This window comes from Opisthocomus hoazin, chromosome 1 (genome assembly GCF_030867145.1).
Source record: "Opisthocomus hoazin isolate bOpiHoa1 chromosome 1, bOpiHoa1.hap1, whole genome shotgun sequence".
Classification (NCBI taxonomy): Eukaryota; Metazoa; Chordata; class Aves; order Opisthocomiformes; family Opisthocomidae; genus Opisthocomus; species Opisthocomus hoazin.
Genome location: NC_134414.1, coordinates 64,235,606 through 64,261,614, shown reverse-complemented (window position 1 = coordinate 64,261,614; position 26,009 = coordinate 64,235,606). Strand labels below are relative to the sequence as shown.

Below are 26,009 nucleotides of genomic sequence, written 5' to 3'. Positions count from 1 at the left end.
AACCACAAAAGAGAACAGCGGATAAAATAGAATTGGGAGACGGAAAATAGTTCTCCCCACACGTCACTGCTTCAATATATTTCAGCTCTGTAGGAGTACACAAAAAAAACCATCCCACCACTAAGCTGCATTCATCTTTAAAGTCAGCTTAATTCTTCCTAAAATATGCAAACAAAGAAAATACATAGAAATCCTTAAGTACCCAATCTGCAATGTGAAACTACTGAACACAGATCACCGCTATAAAATACACTCTTTCTTAAAATGCAGGCAGAAAACAGAAGCTTTTTAAGGAAACACTGCTTTTGTTGAATTCTAAGCTGAAGCTTCATCTGTCTTGCCACACAAGCAAGTTAAAATCTACAGGGCAACAGGAGTTCTTATTTCAAAGACATATAATCTCTTGACTCTCCGGGTCTAATCCAACATTGGTATCAACGGGACATTTAAAACTGACTTGGAAACAGGGAAGGGCATCACATTAGTAAGGTTACCACACTAGCTTACATCAATTATACTAGAATACACCAAATTAACAAAATCACATGAGCTCAGAATGGTCAAAGTTCACCACAAACCAGACAAGCTTGTCTGAGTCATTGCAAATCAATAGTAAAATAAAAAAGGCAGGGAGTGAAAAGAAACATTACCTATGTAAAAAATGCCTACGTAAAAGAAGAGAATTACATAGCATTACGCTTGCAAGCTTTCTGTCATTGCAATGAGGAAAAACACAGGCCTGTACAGTTGCGAATATAATTGCAACTGTGGAAAGAGAGCAAGAAGTTTTTATTCTCACAACCAGACAAGGCAAAAGTGGAAGGACAGAACAAAGCATGTCAGAAGCAACAGGAAGGATTCCTGTAAGCCTGGAAATAAGTGCTACTGCAGTGATACTGCATGTCAAGAAATAGTGAATTTCTTACAAATCAGCATTCCACAAATCCATTCATCTGCAGAATCACACACCCTAGTAAGTGTGTCAAAGTGCTGCTGCTGAAAGGCATCTCATGGGAAATATTAAATGACTTACGATAGTCCAGATAGGCAAAAATCACTCTAATATATTGTTTAATCACATGCACAGCATTAAATCATTCCAGAAGTCATGTAAGTCCACAGTTCATCCACTGAGAGTCTCAAGTTGCCAGACACTACTATTTAAACCACAAGGTTTTGTGTTTGTGTTTTTTCTAAGAACAGTTGCACATGTTAAAGCTTTCAACCTAAGCCACTTTAAGAAAATATGTAGCTTTAAAAATCACATGTTAAAAATAAAGGCTTACTCTAAGTGAAAACCAAATACAAACAGGTCAAGACCACCATGTCGGAGGAAGTCATCTCATCAGGAGATCAAGGAAAAACAACACACTAAGGTTATGAAGTTTAGCCAAAGGGATCAAAAGGAAGGAGAGCATTTTTGTCACAAGTCACACAAATATTTGACCTAACAGAAACCTGCATCTTTAAATACATGCATATAGTTTATACACATATATCCACAAGACCTGTGGATTTACACCCCAAGACTTTGGGTTTTGTAACTTTTTTTTTAGTTTAGATATAAGCCTGCACTTCAAAAAAGTACTCTATATACAGCAGTTGCTCAAGATAAAGATTTGGAAGTTGCAATAAAGTGGAACTGGCATTAATATGTTCTGTAGCATAGCCAATCTTAAACAGGACACCGATGACAACGTAAGTCATCATATGCTTTTAACAAAGGTCTATGAGGTTTTCTACAGTAAAAGAGTAGTAATACAGCCTTCCTACTTTCACACCAGGAAGGTGTCTAAGCAGAGATTTCAGATGACTATTTCATGTTTCCAGCTCACATGCACTAGCAGAGGACTAGTAATGTCTGACATATACTACCCACAATTTAATACCTGCACTATTTGTCCCTCCCACAGATTTCACATCACCTGATATTGCAGATGATTTAGATTTTTTTCTATGAAAAAAATTTTGTATTGAATACAAGAATACAGTAACATTCAGAAGCATTCTGCCTCTGAACATTAAGGAGTCACCCATCACCATCACAGACTCACAGGCAGAGCTTTCCTCTGGGGAAACTGGTGACCTGTTTAATCAGACAAGCACACTGCTCAACCTCCACCACCCAGCAGTGGCCTAGCCTCTAGTCTTCACCCGACGAAGCACCTTCAGCCACGGCAGGCAGTGATGGTAGGCACTCTGCCGCTTTGGTAGGACAGAGTAAGAAACCCATGTTAACAGCTCTGCTTGTCCCACTTCTTGAAGGATAATCTCTGGCGTAAGCAGCTTCGACACCAAGCTTCCAAAGGTGCCTTTTTCCAGCCACCACTTTGCAATTTGGAAAGCACAAACGTTAACCTGTCACGTGAAGTGCCAGCTAGGAAGCCAACGCATGTGGGAACAGCATGAGAATCATACCAAATGCTTCTCAAAAATGTAATGTCCATTGTATCATGATAAAGGAACTTCACCATTTGCTTACAAATAACAAAGCCGTGCACAACAATTGTAAAGAAACGCTGCTGCCACTAAAAGTTTACATTTCAAAAGGTGACAATCCCGTAATTAGCTGTGCATAGGGCCATGGGTCCACCTGCACAAAGTTCTTCACAGGTCAAACATGCGTCCCCTTACAGAAGATGACATATGTTGTTCTTTGTTTTACCTTTTCCATCTCAAACTCAACAGCCATTTACAAGCATGTGATCAACCATTTCCATATACATTGTTTGCCCATTTATTTCAGACAACACATTGTTGGGCTTTTTTAAATCCACCAAGAATGTTAATCTAGCTTCAAAGGTAGAGAAATAGTGCTGGCTGCTTTGTTCTCCCCTTAGTCATGCCGAACAGTAGCTGCTGAAAGGGCACAAAAGATGTATAAAAACAGGTTCCACTAGGAACTCCAAACAGGTCCGTATCTTATTCTAAAATTGCATCCTTTTGTCCCACCATGTTCATGGCTTCTACTGAAAGGAGGGGATTTTGGCAGAGGTCGGCTTTTTTTGCATCAACAAACAGAGCGTCAGGATAGTATTATCAAGGTTGCATTCAAAAGAAGAATACTCCAGATAAATGTTGCATTTGTAACCTTGATTCTTATCATTTTGAAATTATTTTTATGCACAAATTCCACAGATTTCTTGGGGAAAATACACCACAATGCACCACCTATGAAAGCAGGAATTCTATCATATATATACACAGAAGAGACTAAATTACACTGAAGATACAAAACCTGCAAACCGGTATTTTTCATACCAAACTTTGCAAAGGAATAGCGTTCATTTATCTGATTTTTTTTTTTTTAAATCAGCAGTTTCCCAACGGACTTCAGTGGCAGAGCAGGAAGAGGAAGTTCATTTGTGTTTTTCTTTTAATTAAAAAGGGGAAAACTGATCTCATTATGAGCAACTGCAACATCAAGTCACCATGCATCAAGCTTTAAGCTTCTAACCATTATCAGGAAGCAAGCAGACACATAACCTCAACTACAGGAGTAAGACTCCGACTTGCTGCTAACATCAGCTAGACCACAGGAAGAAGCGCTGTCTCTGGAACAACTGTGCAACCCAGTCCCATGCTTGCTTTCCCTCAAACACAGAATGGTAGGGGCTGGAAGGAACCTCTGTGGGTCATCTAGTCCAACCCGCCTGCCAAAGCAGGGTCACCTACAGCAGGCTGCACAGGACCTTGTCCAGGCAGGTCTTGAATATCTCCAGAGAAGGAGAATCCACAGCCTCTCTAGGCAGCCTGTTCCAGTGCTCCGTCACCCTCTCTCACTCTTTTCTCCCCCACTCCCTTCCTCATCCAGGTAAAGAAGGGAGGAGACAAAGAGCCTCTGGGACCCTGGGCCAACCCCAAAGTATTCAACATGTGAAGAGACCTGACTCAGCACTCCCACCCCCACCACACCACCTGCCCTGGAGGTTTGGAAGCAAAGCAAGGAAAACAGTAATTTCGGAGAAAGTATATCTTTCAATGACTGACCAACCAAAAGGCTCACCTTAGTCTCAGGGCTTTCTCCTCACCAAATTTCAAAGGCCCGCTGCAGACAACAGAGGTGACAGAGCTTCTCAGAAAGGGTTTGCATAGATTTTGTATCATGGGAAACATTAAGCAAGCTAACCCAAATACAGAGGTCACTAGCAAATTCTTCTAAAGCATGAAGGAACAAATCATTCTTGCAGCTCTGTACAGCATGTGGCAAAAGCTATTAGCAATTTTTTTTTTTAACGTGGCAATAGATATCAACTGTGCCTCTGGATTTATGTCAATACTGAATATTATGCAACTATTTTTTGAAGGAAGAAAACTGCTTACATGCAAATATATTTGCACAAACTACAAGTAACAAGTTACAGACTGAGTTTTACAACTTCAATATACAGATCATTTTTATAAATCACTACAAGAGTTCCAAAATGGAGAGCTCAAATTTCTGAATTAAAATTAGAATGCAAAGTAAAATTCTAAGGAACTACACTGGCACAAACCTGCGTTTTGTTATTCTACATAATAACTATTTTTATCTGCAGTATTTTAAAAGTTTTTCAAAATATTTCATATTAACACATCAATCTAAGAAATTGACCTTAAGTTTAGGAAAACTTTGACAGACTCACTTCATATAAATGCCATGGATCCCTTTTCTGTCAGCCATCAACAGCAACCAGAACAGATATGCATGAAGAAAGGACTGAATGCACCAGCTCTTTTATTGGATCACAATGAACAACATGCCAGATATTCACCTACTGATTGCTTTTCGGAAATTTTGTTTTGGAAACAATGGATCATTTACTTGTGCTCTCCTCCATTCTAAAAGAGAACAAAATTAAGTTTCTAAAGAAGAAACAAGTTAAGACTAGTAATGTTCAATACTCTAAATGTATCCATCAAATTCTACACAAGGACTGTCTATGGCTGTGTGCTCTTCTGTGAATTATTTAGGCAATGATGAACAAAAGGACATGCTTTTGTTCAAATCATGCACAGCGGGATTACATGTGAACTGACCCTCCATGTGTTAATTGAAGACAAAGCTTGGCTTTGAGCTCATTACCGTTCTTACAGACAGCTTGGCAAGTTTTGAAAGTTTAGCGTATTTCTTGGTTTCCGAAACTAGGTAATTTGTTTTAAAAGTACAGATGCACACGAGGAAATAAGCCCAGATTTCACTAGTTTCATCACTAGTTTTAGCACAAAAGAAAAAACAGTGTACGTGCAAAAAAAGGGACAGGGAGAAAGAAAACAGAACAAGAACACATCTTGGGCAACCTCGCAACAGTTTTGTAACATTTGTTACAGGCTTTAACAAAGAAAAAGGAACAGCAGGCAAGTTTTCCTGCTAAATATTTCACTCGTGGTGTCTTGAAAAATAAAAAGTAAGCAGCCTTCAGCGATAAAAAGACAGATCGTTTCACCAATTCTCACTAGGGGTTTGATACTCTAGAGCCTCTGACATGAAGGGAAGAATGATTATGTCTTAATTGAGACTTTAAATAACGCATTTCAGAAAGTAAAGCAGAACTACCTTGTTTTATTTTATTTTTAGAGAACAGAACACACCAGGTTTCTGAAACATAATTAAAAGCTATTTTGAGACTGTAGCACCAACACAAACTTGAACATGTTTCTAGTCACTACATTATTTCAGGAATTTACTGTTCCAAGGATTTGAGTGAAAAGAAGAGAAATAGGAAGGGAGAGGGAATCTACAGGAATGTTTGCACTTCCTCCATTTCTGCCTAATCTTGCCAAAAAAAGCGTTCCAGATTGTCATGTCACCACTATTGTAATTTACAACACCAAATAACCAGATTACTAGGAAACGCGCCCAGTTTAGAGTAATAACTATCAAATTTCTAACTCTGGCAGCAAAACATACAGCAAAATAACATGAGCAAGCACTTTGTTTCATTAATATTTATTATTAAAAAAAAAAAAAAAAACCAGGAACTGCCAACTAAAGCCAGTTATCCTGCTGGTCCAATCTAGTGGGAACAGTTTGTTATAAATTAACCCAGGAATCTTCCCTCTACAAAGCTCTGGTACATGAAGCAGACCAGTGACAGAAAGCTGCTAAACTGCATGAAAATAGCATGTAAGAGACTACCCCAGTTCTGGCAAATCCTGGCAAACACCACGTGTTTAGAATTCCTTTCAAATTTAACATCACCACCACTCAGCAACCAGCAGGATGCATTCGCATCACACAGAACCTGCACTTGTTTTTATTTGGGGGCTTTTAAAAAAGCACAGTGACTGAGAAGTATTAACATTTGGTATTGCATTCCCAAATAACCTCCTTGATGAGCCAGTGGTATTCTCTAACACCAAATAACCAACTAAATAGTAAAGGTCTATACGACAGCTAGAACTCAACCCAAAGCGGACATAGTCAAGGAAGAGATGTGGAAACAAGAGCTATTTCACAAATGCTAAGAACAAAAGAGTTATTTTATACAATCACATTCCTGATCTGTGGTTTTACCCTGAATCAAAAAGGTACAAATTACCCACAAAACCAGCAACAAAACCAGCCTGTGGAACAAGATGTTTTTTCAGCTATATAGTTTGTTTACTCTGTAACAAAGTTGGCAGCTGCAACAGCTTTTTACTGGAAATTTCAATGCAATATGTGCTTGTCCTTATTCTCTGTGAAACCTATAGACAAAAACACATGGTCTGCAGTGACTACATATACAGCACCCACTCAGGACTTTGCTCAAACACGGTGCATGTAGCTTTCTCCTAGCACTGCTCAAATTTATAAGCAGTTGCATGAAAATTTTTTGAAAATAATAAAATCACTAATAGGCCACATATAAGTTTCTACGATATACAAAATCACCACTGAAGTAAAGAGGTTGTGAATAATAACTTTTATGAATTCAGACATGAAATGAAAACAGCACCCTCTTGATTCTCTCTTTGGTCCTTTCAGAGAATGCAGCTCCACCATACACGACCTCCAGCAGAGAAGCCAGTTTTTAAACAGCTTCCTATTCCCATCCTGAAAGTGCAGTTCAGCACCTTCTCAGGGCTGCTGATACAGCTGTTCACCAGCTGTGCTATGAATCACCAAAGTGATCACTTAAAGCCAGATACTTTTAACCTAGATCATTTCAGTGACCCAGTTTTACAGAGCAGCCTCATAAACAGCACCGGCACAAGTGAACATGCCAAAAGGTTCTTACATCCTTGGTAAAGTCCTTACAAACAGGCACCTCCCCTTTTCCCAAAAGAAAACACAGGCTGCAATTACACCCTCAAAATGCAAGAAATCCACATGCACAGAAACTATACTGAACTCTTCTATCTTAAGGCACCTTATAGGTCTGCCTCGAATTGGTATCTTGATTCCTCAGATACCTTGGAACGAATATATCCCACCTACTACATCATTCACAGCCGAGCAAACAAAAATAACTTACCAAACGTCTAGCAAATTCTTTATTTTCTGAAAGAAATCCATATCCTGGGTGTACCTTGAAGGAAAAAAAACAAAACAAAACAAAACACATTCAAGCTGATTGAGTTCTGAAGCCAGATACCAAATCTGCTCACACCTTTTCAGATACTGGGGAAGGTGAAGTAGATCACAAACAATTTAAATTAGTTGAATACCTTAAACTGTCTCGACATACTGATATATCTGCCCTAAGTCAAGCTGCAACGACTCACTGGTTGAGCTGCCATTCCTGAAACCATCATTCCTTACTTCACTAGGGAGGAAAGGTGCTGTCTGCAGAGCAACGGACACACTCCCTTTGGTGTTTTGCCTTCTGCCCTTTTTAACTCCATTTTGCCACATTTATCTCATCGCAGACTTCCACATATACGCTTATCCACTCTCTTCTTAGTAACCACTATAAAGTAACCCTCACCCCAGAATATTTCTAGCACTGACCACCACAGTGGTCTTAAGGTCCACAGCCACAAGCCTCCTGCCTCTAGCGACCCTTGCTGGGGAATACGTTTTACTGCCTCATTAGTCTAAACCATGCATCCTTAGGTGCCTACATTTGCTATTCACATCCCGAGTTACACCCGGCTTAATTACTCGAGAGGAGTGTGGAAAAGGGTTAATTTTACTTTTCGCAATTCACATAAGATTCTTGATCCCATATACTCTGATAGACAAAGTATAAGCCATTTTATTCCCCTCTTAAAGAGTAAACAAGTGGGTTCCATATTCAGAAACTCAGAGGGGAAGGAAATACTTTTTTCGTAATCGGAAAGGTTGTGGCACTGAAAGCACTACACCAAAACATCATCTTTGAAAATTACAATGCTGATCCAAACTGTTCCAGGGTAGTGTTGTTCATATACACCCATCAAATTTTATTTTAATAAATGCTCTGTGTACAGTAGCTCTGAATAATACATTTATTTCACTGACAGAACAAAGAACATCAGGCATGTGAACATGACTACACATTAGTTTTTCTAGCCGATTCCTGTTAAGCTGTGAATCTCTGGCCAATTTGATGGGAGAAAGGCAGAACAGCCCATATTTACACATATAAGCTAATGTTCATTTTGTAAACATTCTGAAACAAAAATAATTATGGGATGCACCATTTACATTCCTGCAAGCAACATTTATAAAATTTAGCAAGTGATTCAAACCAAGCTTAAGCAAAAGCCTTTTTGGATGCATTTTGTAAAACATTCAAAAAAGCCAGTATGGCATATAAAGGGTTACCGCTCAAAACTAATTGGGATTTTTTTTTTCCCCCAGCAAATTTGGAAATGAACTGAAGCTGCTCCCTGGTGTGAAAGCTGAATCCAGCAGCCACCTGCAGGATCAGCGACCAGTGCTGCCAGATGCTACAAAGCCTTTGATTTCCAGTAGCGATTTCGGACACATTTAACTCATGTGACATGAACTAACTGGAATAGCATATTCAATCACTTCCCCCCCCACACCTTTAAAAAAAATACAAACTCTGGCTTTTCTGCTTTCTATATATGAAACAGCTGCAGCAGATAGACTCATTCAGACTCACAGCTTGGGCCCTGGTTTTCTTAATGACTTCCATGATGGCATCCATGTTGAGGTAGCTTTTGCTGGTGGGAGCTGGGCCAACACAGACAGCTTCGTCCGCCATTTTCACATGAACCTGAAGAGGCAATATTCTGCATTAACAGATGCTCCCAGCAAAAATAATTACCATCATCCTGAAATATGCACACAAATCTGATTGTTTCAAAGATAATTTACATACCACAACCACTCTAAAATACACATTGAAATTACCTACATTGACATACAAGAACTCACACAATAACATTAAATCTCATTTCATTTAACTCCGAGCTTAAGTCACTGTCAAAATGTTCTATTATTCCAATATATTACTTTGAATTTGATTAAATAAAATCATGACAAATAAAATTTCAGCTTCCTATACTCATCATCTATATGTAAATTCAGACTAAAAACTACTTTGTTACATGTAACCAGGGTAGTCTAATATCTTAATACTTAATAACAAACATTCATGACCAGTTCTAAGCAGGCTCCCCAGGAAGTTGGGGATAATTAGAGTGAATTGAATGAAGGGATGCAGTGAGTGTCCCTGCACAGCATCAGGTCAGCACCATGCACAAATTAAAGCCTATGACTAAAGAGTTCAATATCACTACACGTGAACCAGAAAATCTTGAGAATTATTTAAGCAGGCTCGTGTTTGATTCCTAATCCATTGTATCCTCATTTATATGCATTTGCCAAACATTTTTCAGCCAAAATTGAACTATACAAAAGGGACAAACATTTCCAGCATTTTACCAGGAAAAATAAAATGGCTAGGTTTGAAGTTAGAAGTTTGGTTTGAAGTTAGCAGTCTACTTACAACTCCTATGCACGCTTATCTTGAGGAAAAAGTTACGAAAGTTTAATTAGACATTTTCAGAATTCAGAATACTTTTCCTTTAAAGATACACACAGACCAAAGCAACAAAACAATCAGTTTTTTCTCATTCTGCTCTCCTTTTGTAATCTCCCTTTCAGTATGTATTTAAGCAAGCATGCCATTGCTTAAACTGTATAAGATTATACTAGCTATGCGTCAGTAAAACCTGTTTATACTGACAGTTTGACATTTCCAATGCATACCAATTTTAAGTTACTTTTATGAAATATTTCATATCATCTTCAGCATTCAAAACTGAGAATACATTGTTTGTAAAGGGTCTTCTGGAATATGAATGTTCACATCTGTGAAATTTAAAGTATTTTTAGTTTATGAACATGGAATTTTGTTCTTTGTTAAAAGGAATTTTATTTGCAAGTATTAGGAAGGCTCTCACGTATGACAAACTAAGGTCAGAAGTACTGCAGCCCACATACTATTTGCTCATTCAGAAGACACAAGGCTAAGGAAAAAATCATCTAAAAACAGTGACAAGTGGTAGTCAAATGATATTTTGTAGAATACAACAAGAAATGAATATAACAAAAATGTATAACAAGCACAGGAGTCACTTATTAAGCATTTTACTTTTTTCTTCATTTCTATTGACGTTTTTCTGAACTTGGCAAAAGTTAATCCTACCACCAGGAAGGAAAATTAACTTGACACTTAGTTCCAAGTTCCTTTCCAGAGGCATCTCTTAAATAGCTTCCAAATTTGCTGTATACTGAGCGTCTGAGAGTTCACATAACCTCCTGGAATCACCACGCATTTCGCACTTGAATTATTGCTTCTGTAAAGTCACAATGGTTTTATTTTACCACTACAGCATTAGCCTTACACTAAAAACAAACCAAAACCAAAAAACCCAATCATTAACACAAACAATCATGCAGCAGGATTTTGATGCTTTTTAGTAAGTACATCTCAGCAACTTAAGTCAGTAATCTATTTTGATCAAATGCTATCAAGATTAGCCTGTCTGCCATCCTTCCTGGAGCACTGAGTACAAGAAACAGCACAGCCCTCGGATACCCTTATTTGCATGATTGATTTATACGCTTAAAGTTGTTGTTTTGAATTCCAACATGGTCTTCATGTCTAAACAAAGCTATTCAAGTTTAAGCATAGTTAAGCATGTATGTTTTATAAACTAAAGTCTTCCTTACAGAAAAGGACTTGGACAGTTCGCTACTTTAGTCATCAAGAGAAAAACCCTGCACCCACACACTTCTCTCTTCGAGACACCAACAGTCCTACTTGTACCAAAAGTAGCCACAGAAGATACTGCAAAACCCTTGATTTTTTAACATATAAACAGTCTTGTGCACTTTTCCCGCACCTTTTTCTCTCCCCTTCTGAAATGTTTTGTTGTTCCTTTAACTCTTTGGAGTTTTGACTCTTCCTTTCCCACATTCCCCTGTAATCTGGCAAATCCATTTCGCCTCATTTACCTTACAGCAAGTTGTTAGTGCCTTCTCTAGTTCAATGCCAGTTCAGCCTTGCATACACCCTAATATACTACACATGGACATAACAAAATGGCAAAAAAAGTAGCCATCTCACACCCACGTTACGTGACACCCTGCCACAGAGCACCAAGCAAATCTATCACGGAGAAGAAAGAAGTCTCCATTCCTCCCCATTAGTTCAAAACGTCCAGATTTTCAGGTTCCAGTGACAGCTCTTCAATCTATGGATCCTACTCATATCTACTTTTTTTTTTACAAATAATTAAACCAGTCCATATATAGTCTGGAAATAGAGATCTGTTTCTTCTTGGTATTTTATGATGACAATTGCCCTCTAAGCATTTAATTTATTTCACAATGCACTGTAGTATATGAAGAATACTACAAATATACTACAGAATTTACAGTATATTATATAGAAACATAATTACACTAACCAGAATTACTAGCGCACACTACAACCAAAGCGATCAGTGGAATCTAACTACCCGTGTGGCACATAATTCACACCACAACTCAGTACATCTTTTCCTCTTGCAGAGGCTGACTTATAATGCAATATTTCTAGACAGTCCAAAGAATCCAACATCCTTTCCTCACGTACTACAAGCTGCAAATATATTTATTTTCAAATTCAAGGGTTGCTTAAGTGCTTGACTTAAATCACACAATCCTAGGTATTCAAAACTTGTCCCTAATTTACTACAGCTAAAACTTCGGAAGTGTAATTTCTCCCTTTTCTGTTTTAGTTTACAACAACGACAACAAAACAAAGAAGCAGGTCCCAGGAGGTTCTTGAAGAAATGTGATTCCTTCATAAATATTAGAATTGACCCTGCAATCTCAAGCATGAACGGATAACAACAAAGGCTGGAAAAGCAGACAAACCTTAAAGTGCTAAATGGTTTATACTGCAGGTTTTAATCATACTGGGCTACCTGTGCCTCAAAGGATACATTTCTAGCAGCTACGACGACCTGTTATGTTAGAGAATACAAACAGCTACAAATCATTAAAAGACACATCTTATTTGTGTAAAAGCAGTTTAACTTCTGTAAAAGTTGTGTGTTTGGAGTCATATGTTTCATAGAGCTAATTACATCACAGCAACAACAGAAATAACACAAGAGCTTCACCAAAACCTACTGAATCATCATTTTACAGAACCTGCCCCTAATTCAAAAACTACAGACTAAATTAGTCATGCAAATCCCTGTATAGGTTTCTTACACCTTTGAAAATCCAAACCCGAACCAGTAACAAACACCCAACCAGCCCATCACAGCCTCCTCAGCTCTGCAGTACAACAAAGAAGCTACTAGTAACACTCTGGATTTAACAAGGAGTCCTAGCAGAAGAACATTAGAACGAATACTCAAGATAGTGTAACTACTTTTAGATTAAGCTACAAAGACAACTGGGCACAACCTGAAGTACAACAATGATTTTTTTGCACATTTCTTCATGACCACATACAGAGACAAGAACTAGCTCAAGTCCAACAAGCATACTAATTCAGAAGCAAACAGCACAAAAATGGCTACCTGTTTTCAAAGACATTTTTGGTCCAGGAGCTACCTTCATGGCAAGGCACCTAAACCAGTAAACCCTTACATGGCAACAGCTTTGTGTTTCCTCACCATGTTCCCAGCAAACAGGCCCGTAAAGCAAGGAGTCCATCAGGGCTGCTTAGCTAGCCATTTTTGGCCTGGACTGGTTCCAGGCACCGCTCCAGGCTGCAGCAGCACTCAGAGTGGAGCATGCAATAAGGGGTAATAATAGTAGCAGTGACTGGTTTTGGAGATTCATCTTCTACACTATGTTTCAGTATTTCAGGAGGATTTATAAACCAGGTTTGGTGCCAGGGCTTGGCATCACATCCCAAAGGAGCAATATGCCCACGGCCCAAAATGTTGGATATAACACTATAAAAATACTCAATATCAGCTTTGCAGGCGATAACCCAATTTAGAAGGGCTGCACTGAATCAGAGCTAGTAAGCACCCAAATTGTCTAGATGACGTTAGCTCTCCTTTACCTTGGAGAGTGGCACATGTACTCGTTTGACAGCAGCATGCTCTCTTGCCCAGCCATACTCTGAATTTAACGAATTATCCCCTTAATAATTTTGAGAGATCAAAATGAATAGCTTGCTACCTAAAATATACATAGCACTCCTAGAGATGATCTGTTCAACACAGCAGAATCAATGTAACCTTCTCCAGGAGTAACTCAGCTGCTGCAGATTGCTGGTTGAAATCTATATTATAAACAGGTCATATTTACATACGCGTGCTCCTCAACATTTAAAACACAGAAAAGATTTCTTGGTATGGAAACAATGTATGAAAAATTGTATTAAGGCACAGAACTACAACACTTTTTTTCAGTGCATATGCAACCCATAAAACAATCGAAGACATTAAGATAATTTACAGAGCCCTAGCATTACAATTATCCAGCTACTCCAGAGTCCACTACCTTCTTATGGATCTGATCCATGACAGAAGTGCTTTTGTCCCCAATTTGTTTTATAGTGATTCTCATCTACTAATTCCAAAAAGTAAAGGCTGACTTTGTCATGAGAGCCAGAGGAACAAAAAAAATACATCCACATGTGTTTCCTAACAGAGTGCTTATCACCCACATAGTTTCCACAGATTATTTTGTGTACTTCAGCAGCTTCTGATGTTTATCATGTGACAGATGCCATTTACTTCAGTGTAAATGCCTAATTAACACATACACACACACACTCACTCACTCCCCCCTCTCCTCCATCTCTAAGGAGGTAAATGTCCAGGATTCCCCAGTGTCCCAGTTTTTCAGAGCAGGTCACCTTGTGCATCCCCAGGTCTCAACACAAGTTGATACTCATGCAGCAGAGACAGTTCTACTGAGTTGCAAGACATTTTTCTCCGCTCCAATTCTTCTGTACTGTTTCAGAATTTATATACAGGGAAACTGTTATAGCTGCATACACAGTGTTAATCAAGTCTAAGAAGCAATTAAAAAATCGCAGTGAAGACAACACTTCTGTTTGGTACACTAGATAAGATTGTTTAGACAAAGAAATCTAATCAAACAAGTCATTCTCCTTTTATAGCTCAAATCAATATTGCACATTGGAACAACATCCGTTGGTGTAAGTGGATTCACTTAATTGGCCCAAACTGCATAATACTGCTCAGCAAGACAGATCACAATTAGCTCAACCCATAAAATAGGGCTAATGAGTAAATCCTTTGTAAGGTAGCTAAAAAAACCAACCACCTCAAATCTTGCCAGCACCACTGCTAAGAGAGACAGTCAAAACAGAACAAAAAGCTTGTGGCATTCAACAGTCTCAAATTAAAAAAAAAAAATCAAATGGATGCAAAAAAGGTTCAAATTTACTGCTTTGCCAAAAACACATCTTTCATCTGACCTGTCTTTAGCAGCTTCACGCTAAAATACGCACACCGATACTACAATAAATATCTGCACGTAGCCAGTATGTGGTATTCGTACAGCCTTTAAAGTGCTATCTGTAAAGAAACACTGCCACACAATTACAGCATTTAACCCTAAAATGAAATAATGGAAACATTCCTAAACCATGTGAAAAGCAGAATTGTGAAAGTCATAAATACCATAACTATCCCATATTTTCCACATTCATTTTTACTCAGCATTTCAAAAACCTAAATAAAAATTCATGCAAATAAACAGGTCACCCTACAGAGTTAGCATAGGTAGATTTCTCTGCAAGTCTATTTTAAAACTTCTATTTTTTTAATCTGATGGCCCACAGTTACGTGAGGAGTAAGGTAAAACAACTTTTCAGTGGCCTTCAAGCATTTGGTTTCATGAAAAGTATTTAATTACAGTCCCCTCCAAGTCTACAATGGCTCTCAAAACAGCCCATCCGTTAGCATCCACAGGATTAGATCCTGCATTAGCAGACACCAGTCAAGAAAAAAAATTAAATATAAGCACCCTTTCCTCTAGTCCCCGCTCCTGCCCTTGGGTTTGCCAACCGGTCAAAACTTGAAGACAGCAATAGCCTCAATAACTGGTAGCCTCAAAAATCCAGAGGTTTCAATTAAAATTAAAATGGAAGAATCCAGGTTGAACTGAATAGTCTTTAAAGAGGAGAAACACCAAGCAGACAAGGAAGACTGCATTTCTAACCAAGACTAAGAGAATGCACTTTTCAACACAAGGAGTTTCATCTGTTTGCATTCTCACTTACAAACATGAATTTATTCTTGTAACCTTAAAAAAAAAAATCTCAAAATTCTCTCTCCCATGAACAAACCTCTGGAGCTTGGTTGGCTGCTAAAAATAAACAGTTTTACTCGACAAAGACCTCATCAACAGGAAAGGAACCCCCCATTGTATCTAGAGGCCTGATCACTAATACTGTGAAAAACAGACCACACTAAGGCTGTCATGCAGTGATACCCTGAAACTGAGCTCTGTTCACTGGGACAAGCAAGGAAATGCCTCCAGCGTCCTGAAGACATTGCAGGTAAGAATCTAGATAAGAGTCTTCCAGAATGGCTTTGCCTCCTAAAGCCGTTTCCTATATGCTTATTCTTTGGTAGATAACTTCCCAGGGAAGCACCTTCTAGAACACTGATGGGAAAGAAGGCTTCTCCATCAGAATTTTATTGCAAGTGCTTACTGTCTTTTACCCTCCAAAATAGTAAAGGCCAGGAACTAGTAACTTTGTGCCACAGAACTGAAGTTTAGCCATATCTGAGTAGCTCAGTGTTGGGAAGACCATATATAATTAGGCTGACTAAAACAGGGTGGTGTTTTTTTTGGCCAGACATTGAAAAGTGAAGGTATGGTGTTTGTCTCTATAGTACATTCTCTTGGACCTTTTCTAGGAAAGCTTGTTTCTACAGGCTTCTTTTCAGAAAAACTCAATCCTTCTTAAAACAAGGCTTTTTTAGCCTATCAAGTCTAGCTGCAGATAACGAACAAGTGCAAATAAAAGGTTGCTTAACTTCTTTGCAAGTTCTAGCAGCTTTTCTTTATGAAGGGAGAACCTGCTTAAAGCTTTAGAAGACAACTATGACAGCCTAGTGCTTTTTTAATAGCCAATAAGAGCAATTTGTTTGCTATTGAAAATTCAGCAGAATGAAGTGGTTGGTTCATATCACAACCTTCCATGCACTTTAGTCAACACCAATGAGGAACAATCAATAATTCTTTGGTAGAATAACTGAAAAAGAAGTGGAAAAACGCAGATCAATAGTTGTCTTGTTTACTAATCTATTTTGTATGAACTGCAGGATTAACAGAAGCAGAGGAAACAGGAGGGGAAAACCACTAGGTCCCATTCTTCAACTCCAACTCCTTGCATCAATAGCAAAACACTTCTCACAGTCTTAAAGGAAAAGGCATTCCTCTTGTCTCCTTCCACTGATGGCCCTCTCTGATAGGGTGCGGCAGCTAACAATTTTCTTCACCCAAATGAAGACTAGAGGCAGCACAGCCACTCAAAACAACCTCTGTTGATTTAGGGGGTGCTGTGAAGAAACAGTCTGCAAACTTGCAGCTGCACTCAAGACTATTTTTACTTTAGAGTACCTTATCTAGTGTAAATCTCCAGGAGAAGCAGGAGAATTTTACTTCAGAGCATACACTAACAACATGGGAAGATACATACTAAATCTGTTTACTGAAGCTAGAGTCTCCATCTGTTGCAAGAGTTGAGCAATTCATCATATTTAGATCAGTCCACTATGCTCTGCGCGGATGCTAGAGTTTCATCATTTCCATGGATGTGATTGAGCTCCAAGTGTTTTAGAAAAAGAATTACTTTTTTTGTAATGTTAACAAAACTGTAGTGGCCTACAGTGGTTTTAGTAGCCTCTCTGCATTTCAAACACATCTGCACCCACATGTCAACCTTTCCCTAATGGAATCTCAGCTTTCTAAGCACATTAGCAAAGCAATAGGACAGATCTTTCTCATGCTGTTTCTTTTTCTTGCCTCTCCCAAAAACAAGCTCACAATGGAATGCATTTGATGCACTTTCTTTGTTTTGTTTCCTAAATGGGTAAGACATATGGGAGATGGGAAAACTAGTAGTTAGGCTAGTCCAGAAAATAGTATCACGTGACAGAAAGGGTAGCCAACAACTACAGAACTTCATATATTAGAGTTTAGCTCTTCATTGAACTAGATATCCCAGAAGACATATGGGAATTGGAAAAACTAGCTTCAACTCAGCCACGTTACAAAGCAACACACAGTATGCATTGGTAGCATGCTCCTCTCTAGCATTTTCAGCTTAATTCAGAGGGACTTCCACTTTCAGATGAATTAATTCAGTACACAAACATTCAGACGAGGTTCCTGTCTAACCTCCACATATGTCTGCCTACAGATAGATGGACTGCAGAAATTGCTTCCAGCATCCAAAGACAGTAATAAAATCAGGGATCCCTGAAAACAGTTCCAGGGTTGAGAGAACAGCCCATAGTAACAGCAAGTCAAATTCACAGCTACCTGTCATTTCACCTACACAACTGTATTTAAAAGAAAGGTGAGAGGGGAAGTACGGACATCAGCTCAAGGCAACATATTCTGGAGCAGCAGCTGGAGGACTAACACTAAAAAAACAACACAGAAATATAAGATACAGACTCTACAGTAAATTAAGTTCTTCCCAATGTGGACTAACTTCTGGTCCAAAATGATACAGAATCATAGAACGCTTTGCATTGGAAGGGACCTTTAGAGGTCATCTAGCCCAAACCCCCTGCAGTGAGCAGGGACGTCTTCAACTAGACGAGGTTGCTCAGAGCCCCGTCCAGCCTGGCCTTGAATGTCTCCAGGGATGGGGCACCTACCACCTCTGTGGGCAACCTGTGCCAGTGTTTCACCACCCTCATCGTAAAAAATTTCTTCCTTATTTCCAGTCTAAATCTACCCTCCCTCCCTTAGTTTAAAACCATTACTCCTTGAGTATATCTAAGTTGAGACATGAACGAAGTTTCATAATAAGCCTCACTTTATGCAAATACAAGTTGCCACTCAAAGGCCGATCCCACCCCTGACTCTTCTCCACATTCAGCTCTAGCAATTACAACACTGCTGAGACAAATCAACGAACTGAAGAGAACCAGTGGAAAAGTAATCCAAGGGGAGGAGAAATTAACCTTCTGTCACATCAGCAAGTTAAACCATCTCCCAGCCACATGATCACTGGATCCAATACAGTGAATGAATGAGAGGGGACAGGAGAACACCAACAGTCCTTTCAGAAATATTTTGGACTTTGAGAAATTAAGATATAACATGAAACCAGATCTAAAACATTGAAAATTTCCAAAATAACACAGGTTGTGGGTGAATGCAGAATATCCTAAGGATGATAAACTTTCAGTGCAGGTTTTTTAAAAACACAGCAAATTTTCCTCATCCCTATGCAATATACCTATATGCATCATTGGAAATAGATATGTGTGTGTATATATATACACATACACACACCCCCCTTAACCACTTTTGGGTACCCAGTGAGTGGCGTTTTCCCACTACAGTTGAGTACTCCATCAGCACCTATAATAAACAACAAAAATTCAGTCACGAAATGTCAAAAATATCATCACGCACAGCATAAGATTATGTTTTAAGACGAATGGAATCTTTAATACTTACAAATTGCTTATTAAGTATTCACTTTATTACATAAAGTTCACAAAAGTAGAGCATTTTTCCTTCATAATTCCCCTAATGTGAATATTCAGATTTCTTTAAAATTATGCTTTGTTAGTTCTTCAATAAAATTGTCAAGTTCTACAAGAAAATTACTTTTCTAACTGTGTATTAAAATTATTCATTACATTCTAGGACAACTTTGAAGATAGTCCTCTATATAAAACCTGTCCTAAGTTTTCTACACTCAAAAGTCTTATTCTGAAAGACAAGTCAGCTCAGATTCCAAGAGGCAGATGTCAAGATAAAGACCATAAAAACTGTGTAGTGGAGAAAAAGCACCAAGTGTGGCTGCTGTGAGAGCTCACAGAGCACAATAAGTCAGAAATCCCATGAAAACTACTTGTTAAGTAACTTTTCAGAACAGACTGACCTTTTTAAAAAGTATGATTTTTAGCAAGAAATTATCCCTGCCCATGCCAGAAGTGTAACCACTTCCATGCCACCTGTTTGACAGCCACTTGGTCCTGTTACAACAAACACAGTAAGAAAGTACAAAGCAGCATCTGTTAACCAAACACAGTCAATCCACCACAAACTGCTAGCCCTAACTTACCTTAAAAAAAAAAAAGATCTGTAACAGAGCCTGTCAGTATTTGCAACCCTGTATTCAAAGAAAGTTTAAGCAGATTTTGCACAGTACTAGATAAGAACGATCACAGAAGACCCCACAGTCAAGTACATAAAGAATTACAGGGGGAATAGAACGTATTCTGTGAAGGAGGATTAAACTAGATAACAGCCAGGGCTAAAGACCTCCCAGTAAAAAAATCCAAACCCAGATCAGCAGAACTAAGTTACAAGACAAAGAGTTCCAGAGTTGACTGCTAGATGTGGTGCAAGACTATTTTTGCTGCATAGAAAATCTTCAACAGGCCAGAAGACAGAAGGCAGAAAAAGTGTTTATTTCTTAGTTTTATCTTATTGTGTAACACTTTTCAAAAGGTATTTAACATTGTTTAGTAGATCACTGTACTAGCCTCCATTCCATCCTTAAATATAATTTATACATTTATATTCTACAACGCTGACCATACTACCCATACATGAAGTGAAGAAGTGCATATCTGCTCTTACACTGTACATCCGCACACTTGAAAATGGTTGTAGAGACAACCAGCGGGCTCACCAAATCTGTCAGGACCGTGCACAGTCTAACAAATGGGCAGGAATGGACAAGGAAACCTGTACTGTCTAAACAAGATTTTCACACAGCTAACACCAGCACTGGACAGTCCAACCATTGGATGCTTATGCCAGACTTCATGTGGTCCCATCCTTTCCACATCACCTGACAAAAATATTTTCAACAAGTTTAGGGGTTTTTTTGGGTTTTGTTTTTTTTGTTTATAGCCAAAAGTAGTCCTCATTTGTCAAAGACTTCTACCATAGTTATACCTCAAATCACAAAGTTCTTGTTTTAGAATGACCCCATGAAAATCCTTGATTTGCTTTAGGTTATCAAGTATTTTCCCTATAGCACTTCCACCTCCCAGCTGATTTCCTATGATATACACTTTTCCATCTGAAGGTAATTCAAGGATAGCAAGCTGAATCTTAGTCTCTCCTGTATCCCATTAATCTTATGACAACATTACTTGAGCACATCAAGCAGGTTTGGTCTAAAAACAGTACACTGTATTAAGGACATGGGTCCTGATGTATAAAAGAGCATCCTTCACATGCCACTATGAAGTTCCACCCATCAAGGGTTTAAGCACAGTTCCCGTTCCAATAAACAAAAGTAGAGTCTTTTTCCACACCTACTTCACATTCTTCTATAACAAGCTATCACTTCTGAGATTTTCTTTCTGGAGGCAAGAATTGAAGAAGTACGAAGTAAAGCGCTCCTGATCTTCACCTTTGAAGACTAAACTAAAATCTAGAAAATATGGGAAGTACCACTATCAGACTAGTTCAATTACAGTATCATAAATACTTCAGTCTATAAATGCAAATATATTTTTAGATCTTAAATATAATGCACTTGATCAATGTTAAAGATATCTAGTGTAGTAAAAAAGATAATTATATTATATACAGGCATCACCTGCACAACACTGCAGGAAAGAAACAACCTATTTCGGTAAGGTAACAACTGTTACCAGTTTTACAAAATGTATATTAGGTGAAGAATGCAAAAGTTCGTACAGGTAGCATTCACAAGTCCAAGAGTAGCTCAACTTCATGTAGTTTTATAAGATATTGGAGTAAACTTTTATATAAATAGATTCTTGTTTTTAAAAAGCCTAGAATGAAGAAAATCTGTCCAAATTGCAGGGAACCTGCATAGCACAGCAACACACGTGCTCACACAACAGTTCCTTCTAAATCCTCTTTCCTGTTAGCACTTAGGTTTGGGTTTTTCCCTCCTCTAACCTGCTAAATAAAGCCATATTTCCCGCTGACAGCAAATGATTGGTTTACCTATAACTACAGGGGGTTTAACTATCCGTCCTTTAAGAAGCTTTGACAGTTTAACCTGCTGAGCTCACAGCACCCAAGGGAGGGTCTTACTTGCAGTTTTACTTCTGCTGCTGCTGACCACTAATACTGACTCCACAGATAACGGATTTCAATAACTACCTCCTACAGGTTAACACTTTGGGTACTAGCCATGACACTGCTTTAATTAAGTTAATATAGGAAGGTCAGTTTGGTAGAAAGTTTTATTACATTTGGCAGTGCTTACAATAGCAGGAAAAGTGCACATACTCACCTGTCCAGCAGCTCTGGGATAAGTTTGCATACAGATGTAATTCATCTTAGGGGTTTATGCAACTTTTTTTAAGTGCGCTCTGTTTATTAGTTCCATTTCCTCTATACATGGATTTTTCCAGCATAACCAATAATTTTATAACGGACAGGAAATGGATGCCTCTAACCATGCTGGGCACAGAATGTGTTTGTGTTTACCTGGCATATAAACAGTCCATGCACTACAGTTAAGGGGTGTTGGGCTTGGTTTTTTCCTTCGCAAGGTTTGGAGCATCCAGATGGTGGAAAAGATTAGCATTTTTGTTTCCTTTAAGCTAAGTTTCTAATATTAAAAATAAATTTTATATTTCGGCAAGTTATTAATTACATGAAAGTTTAACAACATTAAAAATATCTAGTTGAAAGTGGGAAATAATTCATTTTTACTGAAAGCAAACACTCTGCAAAATACAAAAAGGGCAGATTGGAGAGGCAGATGTTTAAACGCATTTTTCAGACTAAATATTCACTTATTCTCTTTCAACACAGCACTTAAAAGCACATACTCGCTTCAAAAATAGAGGGGAAAGCAGATTTTTTTTTGTAGAAAACTGGTATTAACCTTACCTGCAAAACCATCTGTTTGCAGGATTTCATTTTATTTTTTGTTAAAGCACACAATCTGACAGACACTCTACAGAGTAATAATCAATCAGCATGGGACCCATTTAATATATTTCTTGATTAACTCATTGCCTGTCCAGTTCTCATACAGACATGTGCTCACATGTCATAATCGTCATAACTCCCATCATCCCCACAGTTAACACACAAGCTCCTTGATTAGTGCACAACTCCCAGACGAGCCATTGCTAATGCTAAATAATTCCCTTCAGCCTCCTGCGACTATACCGCAGGCTCTCCAATTAAATATAATGTCTCTGATGAGCCATATTAATACGGACAAATTCCTGCCAGGGATTCTAGCCCACTCACTTTCAGCGAAGAAGCAACTGAAATAAAGAGAGGAAAGCTGTATACACAAAAATCAGCTGAAAAAATAGCTTTGCCATAAGGCTTTAATGATAAAACTTTGCTGTCACAAGCATGTTATTCCTGGAGGTATCCAGGAGACTGGCATATTAATACAAGTTTATTGATAAATGGCAACGAGTAAATTACCATTTTAATAATTGAAAAGCAAGCATGTAAAACACAGCTTTTCAATCAGTTAATTACAATTAGCAATATCTAATCACATGTGATAAAATTAACTACAGAACCCTCAGATCACTGTCTGGTGGTGTGGCAGTTATACTCAGCTGGTGTTGTGCATTAAGCATCATTTGAAACATTGGCATAGCTGTATATACCTATGCAAAAGTTTTTTTCAGGTTATAAAAATATTTCAGTAACAACCCACGCATAAATTTACAAAACTTGCACCAGGAATCTACCATGCTTGTTAAAAACCTGCTGCAGCATCACAGGCTCTATTGTAAAGTCCGCATATTTGAAGATCTTTATTTACATATATACCAAGTAATGTTAAAATATTTTGAGGATATAAAGGAGCCAGTCACAGGTCAAGTACACAGAAGTCAAATTATGGTCATTTTCCCCCCTTTAAAATGGGAAAAGCCACTGGAAAACCCAATCTTTTCAACATACTCTGGGATTCCTTAATATCATTTAACTCGAAATTGCTGCCATTAGCTGGAAATTCACTACTCAGATTTTATGAAAATCCTAAGGAGTTCCCAGTCCTTAGAGCAGAGACTCTTACGTCCTTAAACCTAGTGCTGACCCTCTCACTAGAAGAGGTATCAACAAAGGACATGTAAATAGATTGTTGCAGAAGTATCCTTCAGTAGTTTTAAATATTGCTTGCAACAGCATAAATTGTAAGATATTCAAATAACCCCCATGAAATTTTGATAAGCTCTTCCCCAAGGTCCTTGCACCTTCATCCTTACACTAATGCACTTCATCTTCATTTACCTGATCATTAGTTTCCAGTTTGTTCAGCTGGAAACCAACATACACTAATTACTTTGACACCACAAAGTCCTATCTGTCTTCACCACCTCCCCAGACAGCAGGGAGAAATTATCAAGGGTAGGCATGATAATACCCTGATAAATGATGATTCACATCACCTCACTGTCAATCATCCAGAAGTGCTCACGCAAGATACCACTCAATCTCATTACTGAATCCTAGGGCTAAGAGTACAATACACACCAGGAGTCATATTTCAAACAGCAGGCCACCTGGGTAAGATGCAGCTCTCAGAGATTTTCATGAATTTTGTTGGCTTTTTGTTTTAACACGGTAAATGTCAAATATTCGTATATTTTACCATGTGTATATAGGCTGGCAGAAAAGGACATGCTGAAGGCAAGGCAATTCATCTTGAGGGTTCAAGTAAGAAAAAAATCTAGGTTCTTTGAAGGGGAGGAGAAGGACAGGTAAATTTCATTAAGAGGAAAATTAATAAACCCATCTAAAGTTTGTAAGTTCAGTTTTATGATTTAATACCTTACCTGCTGAAACAAGATAAAAGCATTCAGAGCTCTGAAAGTACTAATGCTAGCTTTGAAACCTCACTGACATAGGCAAAGTTTGCTTTTCCCATGACAGAAAGCAGATATTCATAACAGCTATGTTCCTGCTTCAATAATTAGCCAAGGGGGGGGTGGGGGGTAGGTTAGTCAAGAGGCAGAATAAAAACTTAGTAAGAGCTGCTTTCTCAGAATATATCACCTCTTTCCCTACTTCCAAACTAGTATCATCATCCTTCCAGCTCTCAGTCCACTTAGACACACAAATAAAGCAGCCTCCAACAGACAAATGCCCAGGACTTGCTACTTACAGCAGAATCTAGTTCTTCTTTATGCTAAGGGAGGAAACAACACACACCACCACCTCCCCCGTTTAACACACAATTTTCTTGCCCAACGTAGATCATTCACCATCAGTAAACTTGCACAACAACGCACCACACATTGAACAATATTATCAATCACTGATGGAATAGATGAAGGAGAAAAAGAGGAAAACAAGACTGAAAGAATACAGGGGGAAAGCGTGAGGGAATTCTACAACCATGTGTAGCTCTGCTGGTGCGTGACAGGGAGAAGAAAACCAGTCAAACTAAGGACCAAAACTGAGTAGAGCGCACTACAGAAACAAACAAACAAGGAAAGAGGAGACAGCAAAAGAATGAATAAAGTACAAAGATGCACATTCTACCACTCCGCCATATTTTTCTGGCTGAAGACGCTTTCACCACTCAATGCAAGTGAGAGCAGCAGAGCCCTCTCTTGCAAGTACGGATGATACTGCTACAGGCACAGGGGTGGAGCATCCAGCAACTGCCCGCCCGCACCACTGAGCCTGAACTTGGCAGGAGCCCTCACATACATTTTCTTGCACCTCTGCTGCCCCAGACTGTTTGAAATACGATCACAGACTCACAATGCAACCCTTGTCCCATTTCAAAGCACTCTCCTGTGGGGCTACACAGGACAGGCAGCAACTTCCAGGCTCCTGTTCAGATAATGTTAACGTTTTTCAAGGAGAAACTCAGAGGACATGTTCAAAAATACATGTAAATGCAAATATCACAGAAACGCAAAGCTCCATAAAACCTCTGAAGAAGTCATTTAGGTGCGGCTGCACTACATACCTGACACATACACTGCTTGAAGCCTACCCTTCAGAGCAGCTGTGGATCGCTAATGAAGTTCAAAAGTCAAGAGCTCTTCACAAGCTTCCTGTCCCAATACCCACACCAACAAACGCCAGCTTCTAGTCTACATACGCACACAGATTTCTCACTCCCACGTCTGCGACCAACACCTTCACCTCTTCGGCACAATTTAGTTTAAGGTTGGCTTATCAAACTTACCTTACCTACCATGCTAAGTATGACAGATAAGAGATTCTACAACAATTTAGCCCGGAAAGGTTAAACAGCACACGCTTGGACAGCGGAACTCCAAGCATTTTTCCCCTCAAGAATCAAAAAGTCTGAAAATAAAACATAACCTGTCATCTCTAGCACATCAAACAAGGCAAAATTATGAGCAAAACCAGAACTTTTTTCCACCGAACACAACCTCAGTGCTTTCGTTCCTATATTTACAGAAAGGCTGCTAGGAGGGAATAAATAACTAAAATTGCTATTTTA

The 26,009-nt window shown here is 38.6% G+C and overlaps 1 protein-coding gene across 1 annotated transcript in view; it reads right to left on the bottom strand.

Annotated features, from left to right (window-relative positions):
• Nucleotides 1–26,009, bottom strand: part of PCCA (propionyl-CoA carboxylase subunit alpha) — a 300,689-nt gene that overhangs the window by 243,595 nt on the left and 31,085 nt on the right. Inside the window, exons 5-6 of the mRNA XM_075424221.1 lie at nt 9,018–9,131; nt 7,440–7,493 (exon numbers count right to left, since the gene is read on the bottom strand). Of these exons, the coding sequence (XP_075280336.1) occupies nt 7,440–7,493; nt 9,018–9,131 (168 nt within the window). The remainder of the gene's footprint in view (nt 1–7,439; nt 7,494–9,017; nt 9,132–26,009) is intronic.